Source organism: Arachis hypogaea, chromosome 14, assembly GCF_003086295.3.
Source record: "Arachis hypogaea cultivar Tifrunner chromosome 14, arahy.Tifrunner.gnm2.J5K5, whole genome shotgun sequence".
Lineage (NCBI taxonomy): Eukaryota > Viridiplantae > Streptophyta > Magnoliopsida > Fabales > Fabaceae > Arachis > Arachis hypogaea.
This window is the reverse complement of record NC_092049.1, coordinates 111,714,350-111,733,610: the sequence shown is the minus strand read 5'-3', so window position 1 is coordinate 111,733,610 and position 19,261 is coordinate 111,714,350. Positions and strand designations below refer to the sequence as shown.

The following is a 19,261-nucleotide window of genomic DNA, read 5'->3' as shown; positions in this document are numbered from 1 at the left end:
ATCAAATGGAAGAAATTAAGGAATGAACGGTAATATCTGGATGATAATGCAGATTTTTTTTTTGGGTCAAATACTGAAATCATCCCTAAGGTTTGGGGTGAAAATCAAAATCGTCTCCGACCTTTTTTTGTTATTAAAATCATCCCCAACGTTACAAAACGTTATAAAATCGTCCTTTTTTACTTTAATTTCATTTTCTTGACCAAATTACCCTTAAAATTAATAAAAATAAAATTAAAAAAAAAACAACACCCCCCAACCCACATCCTGTGTCTCCGTATCTCTCCCTCTCTTCCCTTTCATCTCCTTCTTCCTACCCCTCTTCGGAACCCTCCCTCCCAACCACAACCCCAATTCTTCCTCTCTCTCTTTCCGCCATCGTATCATCTCCGCCCCCACCTCCTTCTCCAACTTCTTCTCCCTTTTCATCACTAACCTCAACCCTTCCTCGATTAACGTTGGCCTTACCTTCCTCATCTCCTTCTCCACCTTCTTCTCCCTTTCCATCACCGACCTCAATCCTTACCCCTCGACAAAAACCATGTCCTCTGACTCTTCTTCGGCGCCGACTCCTTCTCCGTCGCGCTCTTTCTCTCGCAGCATCGGCATGCGTTCTTCCTCTCACAGCGCCACGCCTCCGATCTGCCTCCTGCAGTGTTGCGCATCTGTTCTGCCTTCTTGCCGTATCGCTCCTCCTTCCAGATTCAGATCTATTCTTCTTCCTGTTCTGCTTCTCTGATTCTCTATTTTGCTTCTTGGAGCTCACCACTTTCCATGGGGATCGATGCGGGTAGAAGAAGTGAGGTCAGTTGTGAGAGGTTGGGAAGGTGGAGAGCAGATGGTGGTGGGATCGATAGAAGCGTCTTCGAGTTTGTCGTCTTCAGCCTCGAATCCCTCTTCTTTTTGTTCTTCCTTTTTTTATTTTTTTTTTCTGAAAAACATAAACTGATGAATATCATTTCTTTTTTTTTAAATTTCTGTTGCTGTTGAATTTGGATCTGAAGTTGCAATTGATGATTGCTGAATTGTTGTTAAATTTAAAATTTTTGTTGATTTATTTTGTGGATGTTGTTATTGATGTTGTTCATTTTGTTGTTGCTGTTGCTAAATATGTGTTAATGTTTCTAGATTTGTTGGTTAATTTATTGTTGCTGTTGCTAAATTTAGTTTGTGGGTGGGTGATAGTGATTTAGAGAGAAGAAAAGTGTGATAGTTATGGAGGCAGTGGTGATGGCCATGAGAAAAAGAAGAGGGAGAGGAAGAGAGTTGCCTAAGGATGATGAAGATGATGCAGAAGTTATGGACAAAAGGTGATAAGGATGATGAAGATTATGCAGAAGTTATGAACAAAAGGTGATAAGGATGATGAAGATGATGCAGAACATGATGCGTAGGTGTGATAGTGAGGGAGTTACGGTAGGGGAGGGGAGGGGTGGAGAAGGGAGGAGTTTGTTTTAATTTTTTAATATTATTTTTAATTATTTTTATTACTAATGAAGGATAATATGGTAAAAAAAAATAATATTGAAGTGAAAAAGGACGATTTTATAACGTTTTATAACATTGAGGATGATTTTAATAACAAAAAAAAATCGGAGACGATTTTGATTTTCACCCTAAACCTTAGGGACGATTTCAGTACTTAACCTTTTTTTTTCTTGGCCTACTATTCCTATCAGCCCATAATATGGAAGAGGAGATAAAAACATCAAGATAGTTCATGTCAATAAAAAAAGAAAAAAAGAAAAACTAATGAACCACCTTAGCTTATTGACTAGAAAACTACACAAATAATGGGGTAATTAACTACCAAACAACTTATATATTTAACTACGAAAGTTGTTCATCGATAAACTAATTTTTAAGGACCAAGATAGAGGGAAAAAAATTGGAAAAACCAAAACAATGATCTTTATTTACCGTTAGAGTTAGAAGTGAGTCGAGGCAGCTCATGAGCCAACTCGAGCTCGGCTCATTAATAACTCAATAAGCTAAACTCGTGAGCTGGTGAGTCGAGTTTGAATCTGAAATTGAGCTCATAAATTAAATGAGTCGAACTTGAGTTTGATTAAGTTCAGCTTATTAGCTCGTGAGTTGGCTCGATTATATATAATTATTAATACACATATGATATATGAGCATTTAGTATATACTTTTAATATTATATATATACATATGAAATAGTAATATATAATATTATATATATTAATGATCTTAATTATTTAAAATTTTATATTTATTTTGTACATATAATTTTGATGTAGAACATAAATAAAAAATTTATAATTTATTGATAGATAGATAATATATAAAATTAATTTTTTTAAAAATATTTTTTAAAATATACAAGTTATAATTTATTAATATAAAATTATAGATTATGTTCCTATTATTTGAGCCAGCTCGTGAGCTTTCGGTGAGCCGAGCTTGAGTTTAAGAAATAGACTCGATTGTTAATGAGACGAGCGTGAGTCAAGCTCAATTTTTGTGAGTCGAGCTTGAGCTTGGTCTAACTCAGCTCAACTCGGTCACTTCCAGCCCTATTTACCGTGTATATATATATATATATATATATATATATAACACAACAATCAATTTATATAAAAAAACTAGAGAAAATGATAAATTGATCCTTGATTTTTTAGTTTGTGAATATTTAAGTTTTTAAGAATTTAAAAATATATTTAAATATCTAACCTCTTTAAAATTTGGACACATTGATTCTTCGGTCTAATTTGTCCCATTTTAAAAAGTTTCGAGTGAACTACCAACCCTACTCTTGTCTATTTTTTAGAATAACAACGCGACCCTTCAAAAGAAATAGACAGGCCCGAAGTAGATCGTTTTTATCTTGAAGGGTCGTGGTATCATTTTGAGAAATAGATAGGAGTTAGGTTGATAGTTCACGTGTATATCCGTATCAATCAGGTCAGTATAACAAAAATTACGTTTGATTTTTTTTCGTTGGGTCTGACAGACCCAATTAAACACGAGGGATCGATATGTCCAAATTTTAAAAAATTAGAAAGTTAAATGTATTTTCAAATTCTTGTGAATTTAAATATTCCCAAATCAAAAGATCAAGTTTTGTTATAACTTTTTTATTTTGTTATGCTCTATAAAAATGGTTGAAATTTAAAAAGGTTAACCTGATTAACTTTATTTTTATATAAAAAAAAAGTTTCCAAATGTGGTAAATCTAGTTTTTTACATAAAGAAAAAAAATATATAAAATCCATAGCTTGTTCCTTCATTTATTACTTCTAATAGCAGATTATTTCTTAAGGGGTCCATCTACTGTACAGATACATCTTCGTACAGATTTACAGATTTAAAAAACGTATCACTAAAAGTGTTGCTTAAAGAGAAAGTGTTACCCTTAATCGTTAACTTGGCTCTGATACCAATTTTTTAAAGTCGACTTTTCTTTTAATTTCTTTTTCGAAATTTCTATTAACTCTTCATACTTTACTTTGAATAAGTTTATAATTTGTATAGATTCGATTGGTGGTGCTTTATTTAAATAATTTGCAAATTCAAAAGTGTTGACCATTTCTACTATTACTAGGTATTTATAATTCTGATTTTAATTTTATAGTTTTTCAATCTTGTTTTAGTTTATAATATTCTTTTTTGCTTGGATTATTGTATATAAAATCTTTTATCTGTTTGTCTTTTTCTTTAATATAATTTCTCAAATCTTCAAAAACTTCTTTTATTTCTACACTTTCTGTTGTTTCTAAATATCTTTTTAATTTTTCAACTTCATTCTCCATTTTTTCTTTCAACAGTTTTAATTCTTTTAAGTCATAATATGGTTTTCCAGGCATTTATAAATTTTTTAAGTTTAACTCCAACTTGTTTATATTTATTCTTATTTCTATCCTTTTTATTATAAGGTCATCAATTTCGATCTGAAGATTATTTAATTCCCTTTTATACTCCTTTATTTTACTTTTTAATTTTTTCGCCCTTTTTCTTTTTATTTTATTTTTTGGTCTTTCAATCTTTGTATGCTTCATTATTTATCTTAGAATTTCTGCAAATTCTATCATCGATTCATCACTATTCTCTAGAGATTCTATTAATTTTTCTAGCTCTTCAACTTCTCTTTTCAACTTGTCATAGACTATTTTTAGAGCTTTAAATGCTCTTTGATTTATTTCAGAAAACTGTAAATAATTCAACCGATTTTCTCTTTCAAAGAGCTCTTGTTTCTTGTCTTGATAAGTTACATATATTTTTTCTTTATTTATTGTCATAATTTAGTGTTTAGGGTTTCATTTAATTTTTCGACCTTTTTTGTTAATTCTTTTATTTCAGAATTTTCTTCTTTAATCTTTAACTTAGATAAACTTAAAGGGCTATTAATTTTAGATTCTCTTATTTGAAAATTCGATGAAACTAATTTTCCTGATGGTTCTTTTAATAATAGAACTGGGTTTTCAATAGCTTTATATTTTGGTATTTCTGTTTTTACAATTTTCTGAAATAATTCATCGACATAAATTCTTTCTCTGTTTTTAAATATTATACTATGATGGCTATTTGTTAAAGCATAATTTATTGCATATGTAATTGAAAATGGTTCATCGTCTTGTTCCATTAGATTTTTTCTGTGAAATTTATAAGCCAAACTTATAGATCTTCCAAGATTTTCAGTTGATAAAGGTATAGCATATCCAAGATGAGCATTGAATTTAACATTTACGTTTGCTAAGTTTCCATGAACAATTCTAATTATTTGATCTATTGGGTCATCAGTAATTCTTTTGTCACAGATTGCTAAGCTTATTGGTGAATTAATTCCTTTCATATATGTAGATTTGATTAAGACTTGTATAGTACTAATATGAATCCATCCAATTTTAGATCTTTTTTGTTGATCCTTAATTTTCTCAATCTGTTTACTCAATTCTTCATCATTTATCAAAACTATTTCAAGTTCTCCATTGACGGATTTTATCTTTATAGGGGCTTCAAGTTGAATTTTTCCATAGTATATTATATTTTTTCTATTAAAAACTTCTTTTAAAAGATTTTGTTTATTAAAATTTTCATTTGATTTGAGATTCAATTCTGTTTTTAGAACAGCCTGTTTTTCATTATCTAATAAAGCAGTTAATCTATAATAATCAGATTCTTCTGTTAATTCTAAACTTTCTAAATAATTCATAATTGAAAGACTAGGATGAAGATGTACCTTTCTGGAGAAAAACTTCCTTTATTTAGTATATTTTACATAAGGTGTTTTTATCTCCAGAGGGGAGATTGTAGATTCTAACTCCAGAGGGGAGTTTAGGATTATTTTTTCCCTAAGGGAATTCTTCTTCAGACTATAGAATCGCCTCGGCAGCTTCCTCCTTGCTCTCCTAGCATATGAGTACTCTTAGCCTCCTGCTTTCTATTGTCTGATGATTCTACAATTTGCTAAGCAACCTATTTATAATATTTGGGTTTGATGGACAATTCCCATCCTTACCCTTCTTATGACGTCATTGCTTACGTCATTATTTGTTCTCTTGCACCAGCTACATTGTTGGTGCTCTATGACCTAAGTGCTTACGTCACTATGCAATAATGTTGAGAGATGCTTCAGATGCACTGTCCTCCTCTTTTATCATGTGACCCTCAGATGCATTGTCTCCTTCCTTCATCATGTGAGTTGATTCCGTTTCATTATTGCTTTCTTCAGATATTTCTAAGGCACATAGCTGGCACTTGTAGTCTTCTCTGTCTTTTATCAAATAGCAGAGATTCCTCTTTATCCCTTCAGGGAGCTTTTCTAAAAGTCCAGATAAGTTATAGAATGCTGATTCAAATTCCACCAAGAGTCTCATCTCTGTTTCCTCAATTTCATTTCTTTTACTGGACACAAGCAGAGTATTTCTACTTTTATAATTAATCCTTGTGTGAGATTCCTTCGTTATTTTTTGAGTTCTTTCAAAGACCCTTGCTAATGTGCTGGCTAGCCTTCCTTCATGACTGTAAATCGTTAAATCTTGAATCTAATCAATTGGTTGAAAATTTCCTGGGAAGACGGACATGAATATTACTTGGTATGCTGGAACCAAGCATTCTTCTTCTTCATTAAAAATAGGTTGACTGTTTGTAAATTTTAGGGATATATCCCTCGGATTTACATTGTCAATCATATTTTTAAATCTCTTTACTGCATCAACGAATCCTGCAGGAAACTCACTAATAATTTTTAGATCATTAAAAATTAAAATTGTATCAATTAATCCATACTGGAAAAACTGATAGGTGTCAGATGGAAAAGCATCTGAAAATATAACCAACTTTGTTAGCTGTTCTTTGGCAATAGGATAATATCCCAAAATTGCCCTTTTTTCTTCAGTCCAATTCAGGACTATATTAAGGGTTTCTCTGAGATTTGATCTACAGACCCTTTTCTTTTCCTTGATTTCAGCCCTTGTAGGAATGTTTCTTATTATCCCTGTTCTCACTACTAGAAAACTAGTTATTACAGACGGATATTTCCGACGGATTTTATCCCACTGAAATACAGAGGGAATTTCAGAGGGATTTTTTGTCGGAAAACAAAAAAAATGGATTAGCATAAATTACAGACGGAAAAGAGAATCCGTCGATAATTCCGTCGGAAAAATTAATTTTTTTTCCATGAAAAATAATTACAGACGGATTTGAAATGATTACAGACGGAAAATCCATCTGTAATTAAATAGACAAAATGCTGCGTTTTATTTAATTATTACAGACGAAAAATCCGTCTGTAATTTAAATTTTTCGTCGAAAATATTGAAAACCCTAATTTTATAACCACCCATTTCACACTCCATTCACACTCCATTCGAACACCATTCACACTCCATTCACGCTCCTCTTCGCCTCATCCCTCAAACTCTTTTCCCTGCAGCCCGCAGCCACCGCAGTCTCTGCCGCCACTGCAGCCACGCAGCCCCCGCATCAGCCCTCGCAGCTCCCCGCAACCCCCACAGCCTCGCATCCCCGCAGCGGCGCAGCCACCGCAGCCCCTACACAGACACAGCCTCCACCGCCACCGTAGAAGATCTGTCGCCGTCGTAGGAAGCTGCGTCGCCGTGATTGGAAGCTCCCTCGCCGTTGTTTGGAAGCTCGTTGGCCGTCTCCTCTGTTCGAGCGGTCTCCTTCTCTCTCTGTGTCGCCGTTGTGTTCGAGCGCTCTCCTTCGCTCTCCAACAACGCCCTTCCTCCTCGCAGCCGGTGAGTACTGTGATAAATTGAGAACATTGAATGCTCATTTTGCTCATAATTTTGCTCATAGTTTGTTAAACAGTCACTTTGCTGTTCATAATTTTGTTCATAAGCACTGATAATATTGAATGCTGTGTACTTTGTGAATTTTGTTCATAAAATGTCTGTTTGCTGTTCATAATTTTGTTCATATTTGTTCATATAAGTATATTCTGAAATTCTAGTGCACTCTGCTGATCTATAATCCATAAAGGCCAAGTAAGAAAGCGTAGTTAAACCCCATTGGCATCATTTTCAAATTACAAAGTTTTGTTTGTGTATCCTTAGTTGAGCTTCTTAATTTAAGATACAAAGCTTACTAATAAATTGGTATGTTGAGCTACTTTCTAGATTATACCAAAAGGCAAAAGCTTCTTTAAAAGCTACTTTTTTTTGGTGTGTGAAGAATTGTCAATTGTCAGTGAAGTAGGTTAATCCTAGGCAATATGTTGCTGAAATTCCTCAGGTTTGTTGTTTTCTTTCTCCTATCGTTTTTCCACTATGGCATTGTTTGAGCTTCATAACTCTATCTTACTTTAAGAATAGGTTACTCAAGTTATGACTAGTTTCTTACTAAACATTGCTTATGCTTTTGATGGGGCTATCTTCCATGCTTCACTATATGTGTTTTGGTCTCATTCTAATTGATTTAAAGCTATTTGGCTGTAATATATATGTAATCTTCTTTTTCAGAGGAATTAATCAAGAATGTAATTAATGCATGTTTATGAGGATGTTGTAGCATATGCAGATGGCTGGAATTAATTGCAATGAGAACACCCGGTTTTAGTGGATTTTGATCATGACCAGGGGTCAAAGTTTTGCAAGAAAGTAGAAATGCATCTTTCAAAACAACATCTGAGAATAGTTTGCTAAAACTGCTTCTAAGATTTGTGTTCATGTGTCACAGAAGATGAATTCACGAAGAGATTGCTGTCTTTAGATGAGATTGCTGTCTTTCCCCGACGACCAGCCAATATAGCAGCTTCATTCAATAGATTTGCAAGATCAGCTCCACTAAGTTATCAGGTTTGAATTTTAATCCAAGCTCTAAGTTATTTGTTATTTGTTATTTGATATTTAAATAACTACACTTTTGGTTTAAACTAGCATGTGATTAAGTTATTTCTGACTTATGATATCTTATCAAAATGATTATGTTTACATCTTTAATGGAAAAATGAATATTTTACACACTATAGGCCTGCAAAAAAAATCTGTCTAACTTGATAAGCGGCAGATTGATAGATTGCTGATCAATTATGAAGTGGGTTTGGACCACCTGGTACATCTCTAAGAGAGACTCCATAAATAGGGTGGACCTTCTCTTTGCTTGGTTCTTGTTGTATCCTTGTATAGGAATGCCATGTGAATTGCTGAAAATTAATTCTCTATTCAATTAAGTTACTCAACTTCCCTTGAAATTTGATTATGCAGGGTCCATATATGTATTTGTTGCTTTAGGAATTGAGAGTTAGTGATGGCGTGGGTGTAAAGTCTTTAATGCAACTTGTGTTAGTGATTAGATAAATAAAATAAAATAGAATAGAAGTCCATATATGTATTTGTTGCTGCAATAAGCAATAAGCTACTTCGGACCTTTTTTTTCCTGATCTGTTTTTCTATTTCAGGCTCTAGAACCTGCTACTCTTGTTCCTCTTCAGCTTTTAAAGTCAAGTGGAACCAAATGCATAATGGTAAGTGTACTTAAAAGGTTTCTGTTAAACTTATCATGTTTGAACACAATGAAAACCTGGAAACACGAGCTGATAACTTGGTCTACAAGGTAAAAATGGGAAATTAAAAAGTTCCGTGTGCCTTACTTTCCTTAGTACTACTGGACATGGAAACAACTGAGTTTTGAAACCCAGGGTTCTTATGTTGTTTTCTCTTTTCAGCAAAGGATCCCAAGCGAGAAACTTTGTCTAAGGAACTAGAGCAGCAAGAAAATATTTTGAAACAGTGTGTTGAAAGTCTTAAATTAATTGAAGCAAGTAGAGCGGCACTTGTATCTCAGTTGAAAGAAGCTTTGCATGAGCAGGCAAGTTATCACTTCATATTCTCAATAGTTTGTGCTCAAATTCTGCTGTTACTAGGTTTCACATTGATATTTTCAGTTCCTGATACATCTTGCAATCCTCTGTATACATTTTCAGGAATCTGAACTGGAGAATGTTCGAACTCAAATTCAGGTATATATCATGATTGTTTAACTCAGAAAACTGTCCTATTTGGACTAGCTTTGTATTGGTAGTTTGATTCTTTAGTTTGATCACTGAAAAGCTCTTTCCAATTATTCTCTTAATTTTGCAGTCTCAAACCCTCCAAATTGAGTAGTTCGCCACATGGTGGTCTTTCGAGTAGTCCTCCTGTGGGCTCCATGCCAAAATCTTTCCCACCTTTTCAGCATCCAAGTAACCAACTTTTAGAAGAAAACGGTTTCCAACAGCAGAAGTATGTTATGATACTTGGCTATGATATACGTGTAATAAGGTCTAGGACTATATTGAACATGTTGTAATTTCAGAATTTCTCATGAGGTTATTCTTCCCTTCAGGTACGTGAAATATCATAAACGATGCTTGAATGATCGAAAGAAACTTGGAATCGGTTGCAGTGAGGTGGATTTCTGTCAACTTCCTATGAACAACCATATTTTTGTTACTATTATTTTTATTCAGTTTATAGTGAATTTGCTGCAATTGTGCAATTTTCTTTTTGTTAGATCTCTATAGAATCAAGGGTATGAGTTCCTGTAAATAATGGTAGAAATGTCTAGCTAATATAATGGATGTCCTCTATCTGTTTGTATTTTTGCCTGCATAACTAGGTGGGATTCTTCTTCTTCTTCTTCTTCAGCCAAGCTAATTCTTCTTCTTCAGCCAAATCTGTCGCTTCTTCTTCGTTTTCTGCATAAATAGACAAAAATGAATGCTGAATTATTGCTCGATCTGCCAGCTCTGTTGATTTTATTTGTTGTTGAGGTTAAAATGTAAAATTGAAATCTGATGAGTCTCCTTCTTCTCCTTTGATGTGAACTTCTTCTGTAAGTTTTAGATTTCTTGCTGAATTCTGAAGCTTTTGCTGTTGTAGACTCTAATTCTGCAATTTTATGTTCTGAATCTGAATTTCAAAATTGGAGATATGTGATTATTGAATTTTCTGCCGCTAGCTTTGCTGAATTGTTGCTGAGTAGTGAAAATTTTGCGTTTGATTTGGCCTGAATCTAGAAAATTGGAGGCTCCTTGAGTCGTTGATGATCATTGATTTGGCTGTGGTTACTGTTCTAAGGTCGTATAATGAGACTGGTCAGTTTTGGTTACTTTTGGTACTTTTTCGAAAATTGATTTTATCTTAGTATCAAATTAAACACTGGTCTGTTTCACAATCACATTACTGAACTCAATTATCTTGTTTGTTTTTGTTTTGTTTTGTGTTTTTAATAAGAAATTATCACAATTGCAGGTGATGATGTTATTGTTAAATAAGCATTGGATTCAGCTGATGAGTTTCAACAGGGACGAATTCTATTACCGGTGAGTGCTTGTGTTGGTTCCTTTTTTTGTAACAAACATGTGATTGATTTTAACTTGGGTGACTAACGAAAACCATTTGTTTATTGTTGACAGGCCCACAGAGCCGTTAGGATGGTGGGCCGGCGGCATTATATTGGGCGGAAGGGATGAGCTCGGCGGTGGTACATGGTTGGGCTCCACCAGAGATGGAAGGGTGGCTTTCCTCACCAATTTCAGGGAAGTTGAAAGGCTTTCCAAAATCCTTTTTATATATACAAAAAAGGTGTTTATTGCAATTGTTTCCTTGGTTGCAAACTAATAGTACTATATGATCAATGAATAAACAAATGATTTGATTATACATACAGTGATAACTACGCAGAATCCACTTTCTAGAGACAGCTTTCTGATGAATGGTTATGCTCTAAATACTGGCCGTGCAGCTCAAGGAATGCCTATAAACAGCTGGATTTGTGAGTTTTAGTTACTTATGATAATGGGGCATTAAAGTATACAACCACTATTTGATAATGGTTCAATTGAGAGTTTTTGTTTAGCTCTTCGTATATTTTGGTATTAAAGTATATGATTGTACTTTGTTATGGCAGGTATACTTTATTTTGGATAATGCTACTACTTAGCAAGCATTCAGCTACTATGTGGAGGTATTATGTCTCCAAATTTGACTACAGTACCTCCTTTACCCTCCCTTAAGAAGCTCATGGTTCTTGCTTTCTAAGAAGAGATGTGATTCTCTATGTACCGATTCTTTTATAGAAAATTGTTCATGCAAAAGAGACTACTTCCTGAGTGCAAAATGCTTTAAATAATATGCTTTATTTTTATTCAAGCATTCCAATTCACTCCAATTCTAATTTGGGTTTTAATTCTATTTCAGTCAGGAGATGTCAAAATTAACTTTCAATATGGAGTTTGATGCTGCCAATGCAACTTAGTTATCTATTAATATTTTAGATTATTCTATCTTTAAGTGCTAAGTGTAATTTGTGACATTCATGTAACATTGGGATGGTCATCTTATTTATTTTTGGTATTTTTTTATTAAGACAATGAGATATTGGCCAATGATGTTGAAAAATAACATCCAATTTTATAGGTATCATGTAATGAATATTATGTTTATTTATGTGATTTTTGGCTTTCTTTTTTCAATTTACAGTGTTTGATGGAGTAAATTTAGAAAACAAATTTAAAGTATTCATTTTGCAATGAAAAAATCTAAAAAAAATTCTATTTTATCTTACTGACGGAATTACAGACGGATTTTCTGTCTGTAATCAGAACGGGATGATTTTCCAAAGTTCAAATTACAGACGGAAAATCTGTCGGAAAATCCGTCTGTAATTACAGACGGAAAATCGGTCGAAAAATCCGTCTGTAATTACAGACGGAAAATTCGTCTGAAAATCCGTCTGTAATTACAGACAAAAAATCCGTCTGAAAATCCGTCGGAAAGTTCGTCGCCTTTGGAAAATGGATAGAAAATTTACAGAGGGAAAATCCATCGGTAATTGCTAAAAATCCGTCTGTAATTTTCCGACGGAAAAAAATCCGTCGGTAAATAATTTCCGACGGGACTTTTACAGAGGGACAAAATCCGTCGGTAATTTCGTCGGTAACCAAAAATCCGTCTGTAATAAAGACTAAATCCGTCTGTAAATCTGTCTGTATTAATCCATTTTCTAGTTGTGTTCTCTGGGTTTGAATTGGAGCTTTATCTGCTCTTTTTAGAGTTTGCTCTGGATGGAGAGCTTCATATTCCTTGAAGGATTCCTTTGCCTCTTCCAGTGTTAGAAACACTCCTTTATGAATTATCCTTGATTGATGTGTGAATGGTGCTGCTTTTTCCCAGGCATCATATACTCCTTTCATGGAGCCATTATAAATTACATAATATTTTTTATCTTGGGTGGATTTTTTAATGATTTCAGCAATTATTTTATTTTCTGAAATTTTTTCTTCACCTGATTTGTCCACCATGCTTAGCTGGCTGAACTCTGATGGTTTTGCTTGTTGTGTTGATTTCATTGCTTCAATGGCCTTCTTGAGAGATTGGATCTGTGTCCTTATTTGCTGACAATGCTTGCATTTTTTGAGTTCTTGCTCATATTTTTGAATTTCTTGATCTAATGCGTTGTAGACGAACTCCATTCTCTTGTTAATGTATCTGCAATAACATTTTTGTCACCCTTAATATATTCAATTTTTATTGGATATTGTAACAAAAATAATTGCCATCTTACCAATCGTCCATGATTATAATCAACTTTTAAATTATATCGTATGAAACCTGTTAGGTAACTTGAATCTGTCCTTAATGTAAATTCTCTGGGTAGTAAATCAATTTTCCATTTCTTAAGAGATTTAATTGCTGCTAGAGTTTCCTTTTCATGAGTAGTATATCTCTGTTCTGTTGGAGTAAAAGTCCCTGAAATATACCTGCAAAGTAATTCCTTTGGGGAATATTTAGAATCTAGTGATTCTTTTTCTTGTTCCAAACTTTTTATAGCTTTCTTAGCTTTTAGACATCCTGACCAGGTTATGTCTGAAGCATCTGTTTCTACTATTAAGTAGTCATTTTCTTCTGGAATATAAAGTTCTGGAAGTTTTTCACATAATTTTTTAATTCTTTAAATTTGCATACTATCTTTTTCATCCCATTTCCATTCTTTTTTAGTACTTATTTTTGGAAATAAGCTTTTAGTGTATTCTGTTATATTTTTTAAAAATCCTTGATCAGAAATATAATTTATACACCCTAAAAATCTTTGTAATTGTTTTCTATCTTCTATTTTATTAAGAAATAAATTTACCTTTTCTAGAACATTTGGTTGAAGTTTTAGCTTTCCTTGAGTGGATAGAATTAATCCAAGAAACTCTATTTCTTGTTTTGCTATTCTTGCTTTCTTTTTGCTAAGAACTAATCCTTTTTCTTTACATCTTTCTAAAACTATTAATAATTTTTGAAGATGATCTTCTTTATCCTATTTTGTAAAAATTAGTATATCATCAATGTATACTAAAATAAATTCATTTAACTCTTTTAGATTTTCTTCCATAAATCTTTGATAAATACCTGGGGCTTGTTTTAATCCGAATGGTAATACATTCCATTCATAGAGCAACACACTTGTTGATTCTTTTGTTGGGCAAGTAAAAGCAGTTAATTTCCTTGTTTCTTCGTCTAAACGAAGTTGCCAATATCCTGATTTTGCATCAAGAGATGAAAACCAAGTTGCTCCTTTGATTTTTTCTAAAATAGAATCTTTTCTTGGAAGTTTATGAGCATCACCAATAGTTGCTTCATTCATCTTCTTATAGTTAATAACCATTCTTCGTTTTCCCCTTTTAATTTCATTATTGTTTTCGACATAAAAGGATGGAGCCGTATGAGGACTTTTACTTAATCTTATAATTCCTTTTTCCAAAAGATCTCTACATTCTAATGAGAACTCTTCTCTATCTCTTGCGGAATAAGGAATTTTATTTGGAACATTTATCTCTTTTGTAGGATCTTTTAATTTAATGCTTACTAATTCGTTATTTGTATTTTTAACATCTAAAGGATTTTCAGCACAAATTTCATCCAAAAGTTCTTCTATCTTTATTTCAGGATTATTTTTTGGAATATTTATCTGAAAGTATAAATTTAAATAACATGTCTCTAATATAGAAAATATTTTAAATTTTAAGATCTTATCTATAGTAGTAGTTGGTATTTTTATACGTTTTGATTTTTGATTTATTGAAGAATCGTGTGGAGCTTTTAAAACTATATATGTTAATTCTTGAATGAATGGATGATATAGCTTTAAAAAGTTATTTCCTATGATAAAATCCATTCCAGAATTTAACATATATATAGATGGAACAATGAACCTATAATTTTGAATAAAAATTTCAGCCATTTTGCTTTTTGGTCAATTTTATGTATTGACTTGTCAGCTATTCTAACTCTTAATGGTTTCTTTAATTTTTTCCAATCAAGTTTTATATTTGAACTAGCGAAGCATTGTGTTGCTCCAGAATCTATAAAAGCATTTATAAACTTTTCTGTTATTTTTATAGTAATAAATGTGGCATTATTACTCAGTCTCTAAGTCTGTTTCTGAGACATATTCAAAAATATAGTCTAAGTTATCATCAGATTCCTCTAAAGGTTCCATAAAACAAGACTTAGCAATTTCTATTTGTTTAGTAAGATCCTTTTTATCCTTCTTTTTCGGACATTCATTTGCATAGTGTCCTTCTTCTTGGCAATACCAACACTTACAATTTTCTTTTTTATTCGGGCAATAATCACTTTTTTGTCTTTTATTTTTATTGTTATTTCTTTTTCTAAAATACCTCTTTTTTCTCTAGTTTGGATAGTATTTTCTTTTTCTAAATTGGTATTTTCTTTTTCTTTGGAAATTTTTATTAAGCCCATATTTTTGGGGTATCTCTTCATTATCCTGACAGCAAATTCTAATTATATTTGCAAATCTTTTTTGAGTTGCTTCTTGCATACAACGTTCTTTTATTTCCTCTCTTATTGCAGAGGTTGCTCCACCAAAATTATTTTCAATTGTCCCTCTATTTATTTCTCTTATAAATCTTCCCATTATAAATTCATTAGCAGGATATGGAAGTTTTGTTATATACATACTAAGATAATGATTTTTATCTTCCTCTTTTAATTTGTAATAATGTATTCTATATTCACATATATAAGACTCCACATTACATAGATCATATATCTGAATATTAGCTAAATGGTTTTTTGCTTCTTGATATTCTTTATTATAGACTTCTTGTCTATGATCTATAATATTTTTTCCAAAAAATTCTTTATATAGAATCATCATTATATATAATATCTTATCATAAGCTGTTGTTTTTGTTGCTAATTCTTCTATTATTTGGTTTTCTATTGATGTCATATAATCTCTTATAGTTCCTTTAGTATGAAACCCTATGTAATTCCAAATATCTCTTCCAGACAATTCACTAAGTTTTGGATTAGTAAAGGCTTCTAATAAAAAGGAATTCAACCAATTTTCGAAAAAAAAATTTTCATTCTTTTTGCAGTCTAAGTCAAGCATTCTTTCTCCTTTCATTTCCTGAATTTTAGGAACGTATTTTGATGGTATTTTTGTATATTTTGAATCTTTATTTATAAATCCTTTTTTAAAAGCATAATTATCAAAATATATTTCCCATTTAAATTGAGATTGATTATCCTTAGATGTTCCAGCTTTATTTTTTACTTGTATTGGAATTGCTGGTTCTTCGTCACTTGAATAATCTAGGATGTGTTCTTCATTTTCTATATTTTCAGAATTTACTAATTCTTCTTCTATTTGAAATCCATGTTCCATAATATTATTTTCTTGAACCATTTTTAATTGTTTAAAAAGCATTGTAACTTCTTCTAATTTTTCTTCAATATTCATAATTTCAATGGTGATTTTACTTTTAAATCTGTTATGTTGATTATATTTTGACATTTTTCTTCTTTGGGATTCTCTTTTTCCTTATTTCTTTGAAATTTTATGGATACTAATATTTCTTCAAGCATATCTACTATAGAATTTAATTGTGGGTTAAAAGTATGATAAAGATGTGGGGAATCATTTCCATGGTAACATTTTTTAGAAATTCCGTGTGAAAAATAAGTTTTTTCAGGTTTTTGAAGTCCTTCAATAAAACTTATAGTAAAATAAAGATTTTGAGAAAAATCATTTTGTATTGATTTTAAGAATTCGGTGTCATTACAGTTAACATTAGTTAAAATCATTAATTTTTGGTCTATTAATTTTGATAACTTAATTATTTCTTCTCTTAAATCTTCTAATTTACTTTTTCCCATTAGGTGACACTTTTCTTTGTGAAGAGTTACAGTTTTAAGTGAAAAGTGTGGCTTTAGAATGTGTGGTTTAAGTTTTGCCACATAAACATATCTTTAAATCTGTATACTTTTTGATCTGTACCGTATAATTTTCTTTTCTTAAGTAACATTGTATTTTCTCCCTTATTTGGAATGCTAGTTAAAAAAAGAATGATAGAATTTAGATATTAATGGTGTGTAAAAGTATTATATTGTTATCTAATCAAATTATTATACTCATAAGACTATTTATATTATGGGTAAAGTATTATTTTAGTTTTTTAATATTTAGGTTAAATTTTAATTTAGTCTTTAATATTTTAAATTTTTATTTTAATTTTAAAATGTTTAAATATTTTATTTTAATCCAAAATTTTTTTAAATTGATTTAATATTGTCTTATTGTTAAATTTGACACAAATAATTAACATATTAAAACGTAAATAATATTTGATTTTATTACTTAGATAAGTTGATCCATGATCACCAATTTAAAAATTTTTTCTTAGATTCTGGATTATTGATGATTGATTGATAGAATTTTAATTTTTTTTTACAAATAGATCGAGAAAAAAAAAGTATTACAAAAAAAATTTTGATTATATTTTTCTAACATAAAGAGAAAGGTATAACTTAACAGTAATATTGTCAATGTTATGTCACACATTTTATTAATTATTTGTGTCAAATTTAACAGTAAAATAACATTAAATTTATTTAAAAATTTTTGAAATAAAAATTAAAAAATTTAAAATGTTAAAAATCAAGTTAAAATTATCACTTTTTAAAAGACCACCTCTAAAAGAATGATCACTTTTTCTGGTAATAATTTTTATATTACAATCTAATGAAATCGTTATATCTGTAGAACTTTTAAATGTTTAAGCTAAATAATAATACAAGTTTAATTTTGATTTATTAATGGTATAAAATATTTTATATAATTATTTAATTATATTTATTTTTATTGATTATTTATGTAATTAATATAAAAATTAATTATTTTATACTGATAATATCAAAATTAAATTCTAATAATATTGCTTCTTATGATAATTTGTAGTTTCTTAAAATTAAAATTTTGAAGTTTATATTTATTTATACTGAGTTCACATGTACATTTTTTCAAACACTAAATAACAGATCAAAATTAAATGCATATATATAGTCTATCTATTCTTAATATATAAAAGTAGGTACATAGGTTTATCCACATTACTTCTAAGTTATTTTTCTTTTTCTACTAATGCCATGTCAGCACCAACGCTTACTTGACAAAATTTTAGAATCCACCACTCAAATCTTGCCAAATCAACTTTTATTTTCACATAAAAAAAAACACAAAAAACAACTAAAAACACAATAAAAACCAACAAATTAACTTTTTCCAAATCAATCCTAATTTCTAAAACAATAAAAACACAAATTAACATTTACCCCAACAAAAAGCTCTCAAAACCAAAGAGCTTATTACCTTTCTCAAACCCTCACCCTCTTAACACCTCTCCATACCAAGATCCTATTTCCTCCGTCCTCTTCCAGTCCCATCCTATTTCCTCCGTCCTCTTCCGGTCCCATGAGCCATTGTTTTTTCCTTAAAACAAATTGTACATCGCGATGTCCATTTCTGGCAGAGCAGCATTGCATAAATTGCAGAAATCAGGACAAACTCCATTCCTCCTCTTGCGGTTTCCCTGCCAGAGCTCGATTTTGAGTCTCAGACCAACGTCACCATTCGACGCCGCCAACATAGGAAATTTGTCTCAAGTATTTTCCTAAAGATTTTTAACTTTGCCGTTTACTCTTCTCATTATTCAATATCATTTTCAATAGTCCTATTTATTTGTTATAAATAATAACATTTTAATTGTGAACTCATTGCAAGTAGCACAAGTTTATGTATTCCTCTTTTGTAAACGGTTATGTCCAACACTCACAACCAAAATTAATGTGCATTTAAAATTATTGCTCCCTATATACTATCGATGTCTTATTCTCTTTGTTGTAGAAGGATTTGCCTGGTAATGACCGGAAGAGTTAATAACCAAAATTGTTAGATGAAAATCAACCAATCACTATTTAGTAAAATGTTTTAAAAAAATTAAAACAAAAAACTCTTATCTATTATTATTCAATTGAAACATCAAGTACTAATTAAATGCAATAAACATACATTAAAAGTGTCATAATAATAATAATTATAAAAAATTTCAGTTACAAATATTCAAATTCTACAACTTATACATATTAAGACTCTTACTACTCTTCATTTCTTAATCTCTTATACTAATTGTCAAAAATTCCTTAAATTTAATATAAAATTTTTATATGTTTTTCATTTTCATTCATTTATTTTTTCACTATTTACAAACAAAAAAACCGCAAGAAAAGACAAAGTGTAGCCATTAATGCAAATCAAAAAATGAAAAAAAAAAAAGAAAATGCAGTTTTGTATAACTCTAATATAAATAACTTATGTCTTTTTTAAAAATAAATAAATTCAAAATCTATTTATAATATGTTCTCTAAAATATTTTTAATATAACATTTATTAAAATATACTATATAGTATAAATAATTTACCTCTCCGCGCATTGTGC

The 19,261-nt window shown here is 30.9% G+C and overlaps 1 protein-coding gene and 1 long non-coding RNA gene across 2 annotated transcripts; both read left to right on the top strand.

The window, feature by feature from the left end:
• Window positions 1-9,175: 9,175 nt before the first annotated feature.
• On the top strand, window positions 9,176-10,788 carry LOC112740520 (la-related protein 1A-like). Its single transcript, XM_029292492.2, has 6 exons — window positions 9,176-9,297; window positions 9,413-9,448; window positions 9,570-9,710; window positions 9,814-9,877; window positions 10,487-10,564; window positions 10,722-10,788. The coding sequence occupies exons 1-5, from the start codon at window positions 9,290-9,292 to the stop codon at window positions 10,511-10,513; spliced, it is 276 nt and encodes a 91-aa protein (XP_029148325.2). The 5' UTR covers window positions 9,176-9,289; the 3' UTR covers window positions 10,514-10,564; window positions 10,722-10,788.
• Window positions 10,789-11,304: 516 nt separating this feature from the next.
• On the top strand, window positions 11,305-11,948 carry LOC112740519 (uncharacterized). The gene is made up of 2 exons (XR_003171206.3): window positions 11,305-11,436; window positions 11,670-11,948. It is a non-coding gene; the product is annotated as an uncharacterized lncRNA (long non-coding RNA).
• The last annotated feature ends 7,313 nt before the right edge of the window (window positions 11,949-19,261 follow it).

Excerpts from the sequence above, each read along its gene's own strand:
- LOC112740520 (XM_029292492.2), top strand. Across the intron at positions 9,711-9,813 it reads AACGGTTTCCAACAGCAGAA|GTACGTGAAATATCATAAAC; the intron begins GTATGTTATGAT and ends TCTTCCCTTCAG. Across the intron at positions 9,878-10,486 it reads TTGGAATCGGTTGCAGTGAG|AAAATTGGAGGCTCCTTGAG; the intron begins GTGGATTTCTGT and ends GCCTGAATCTAG.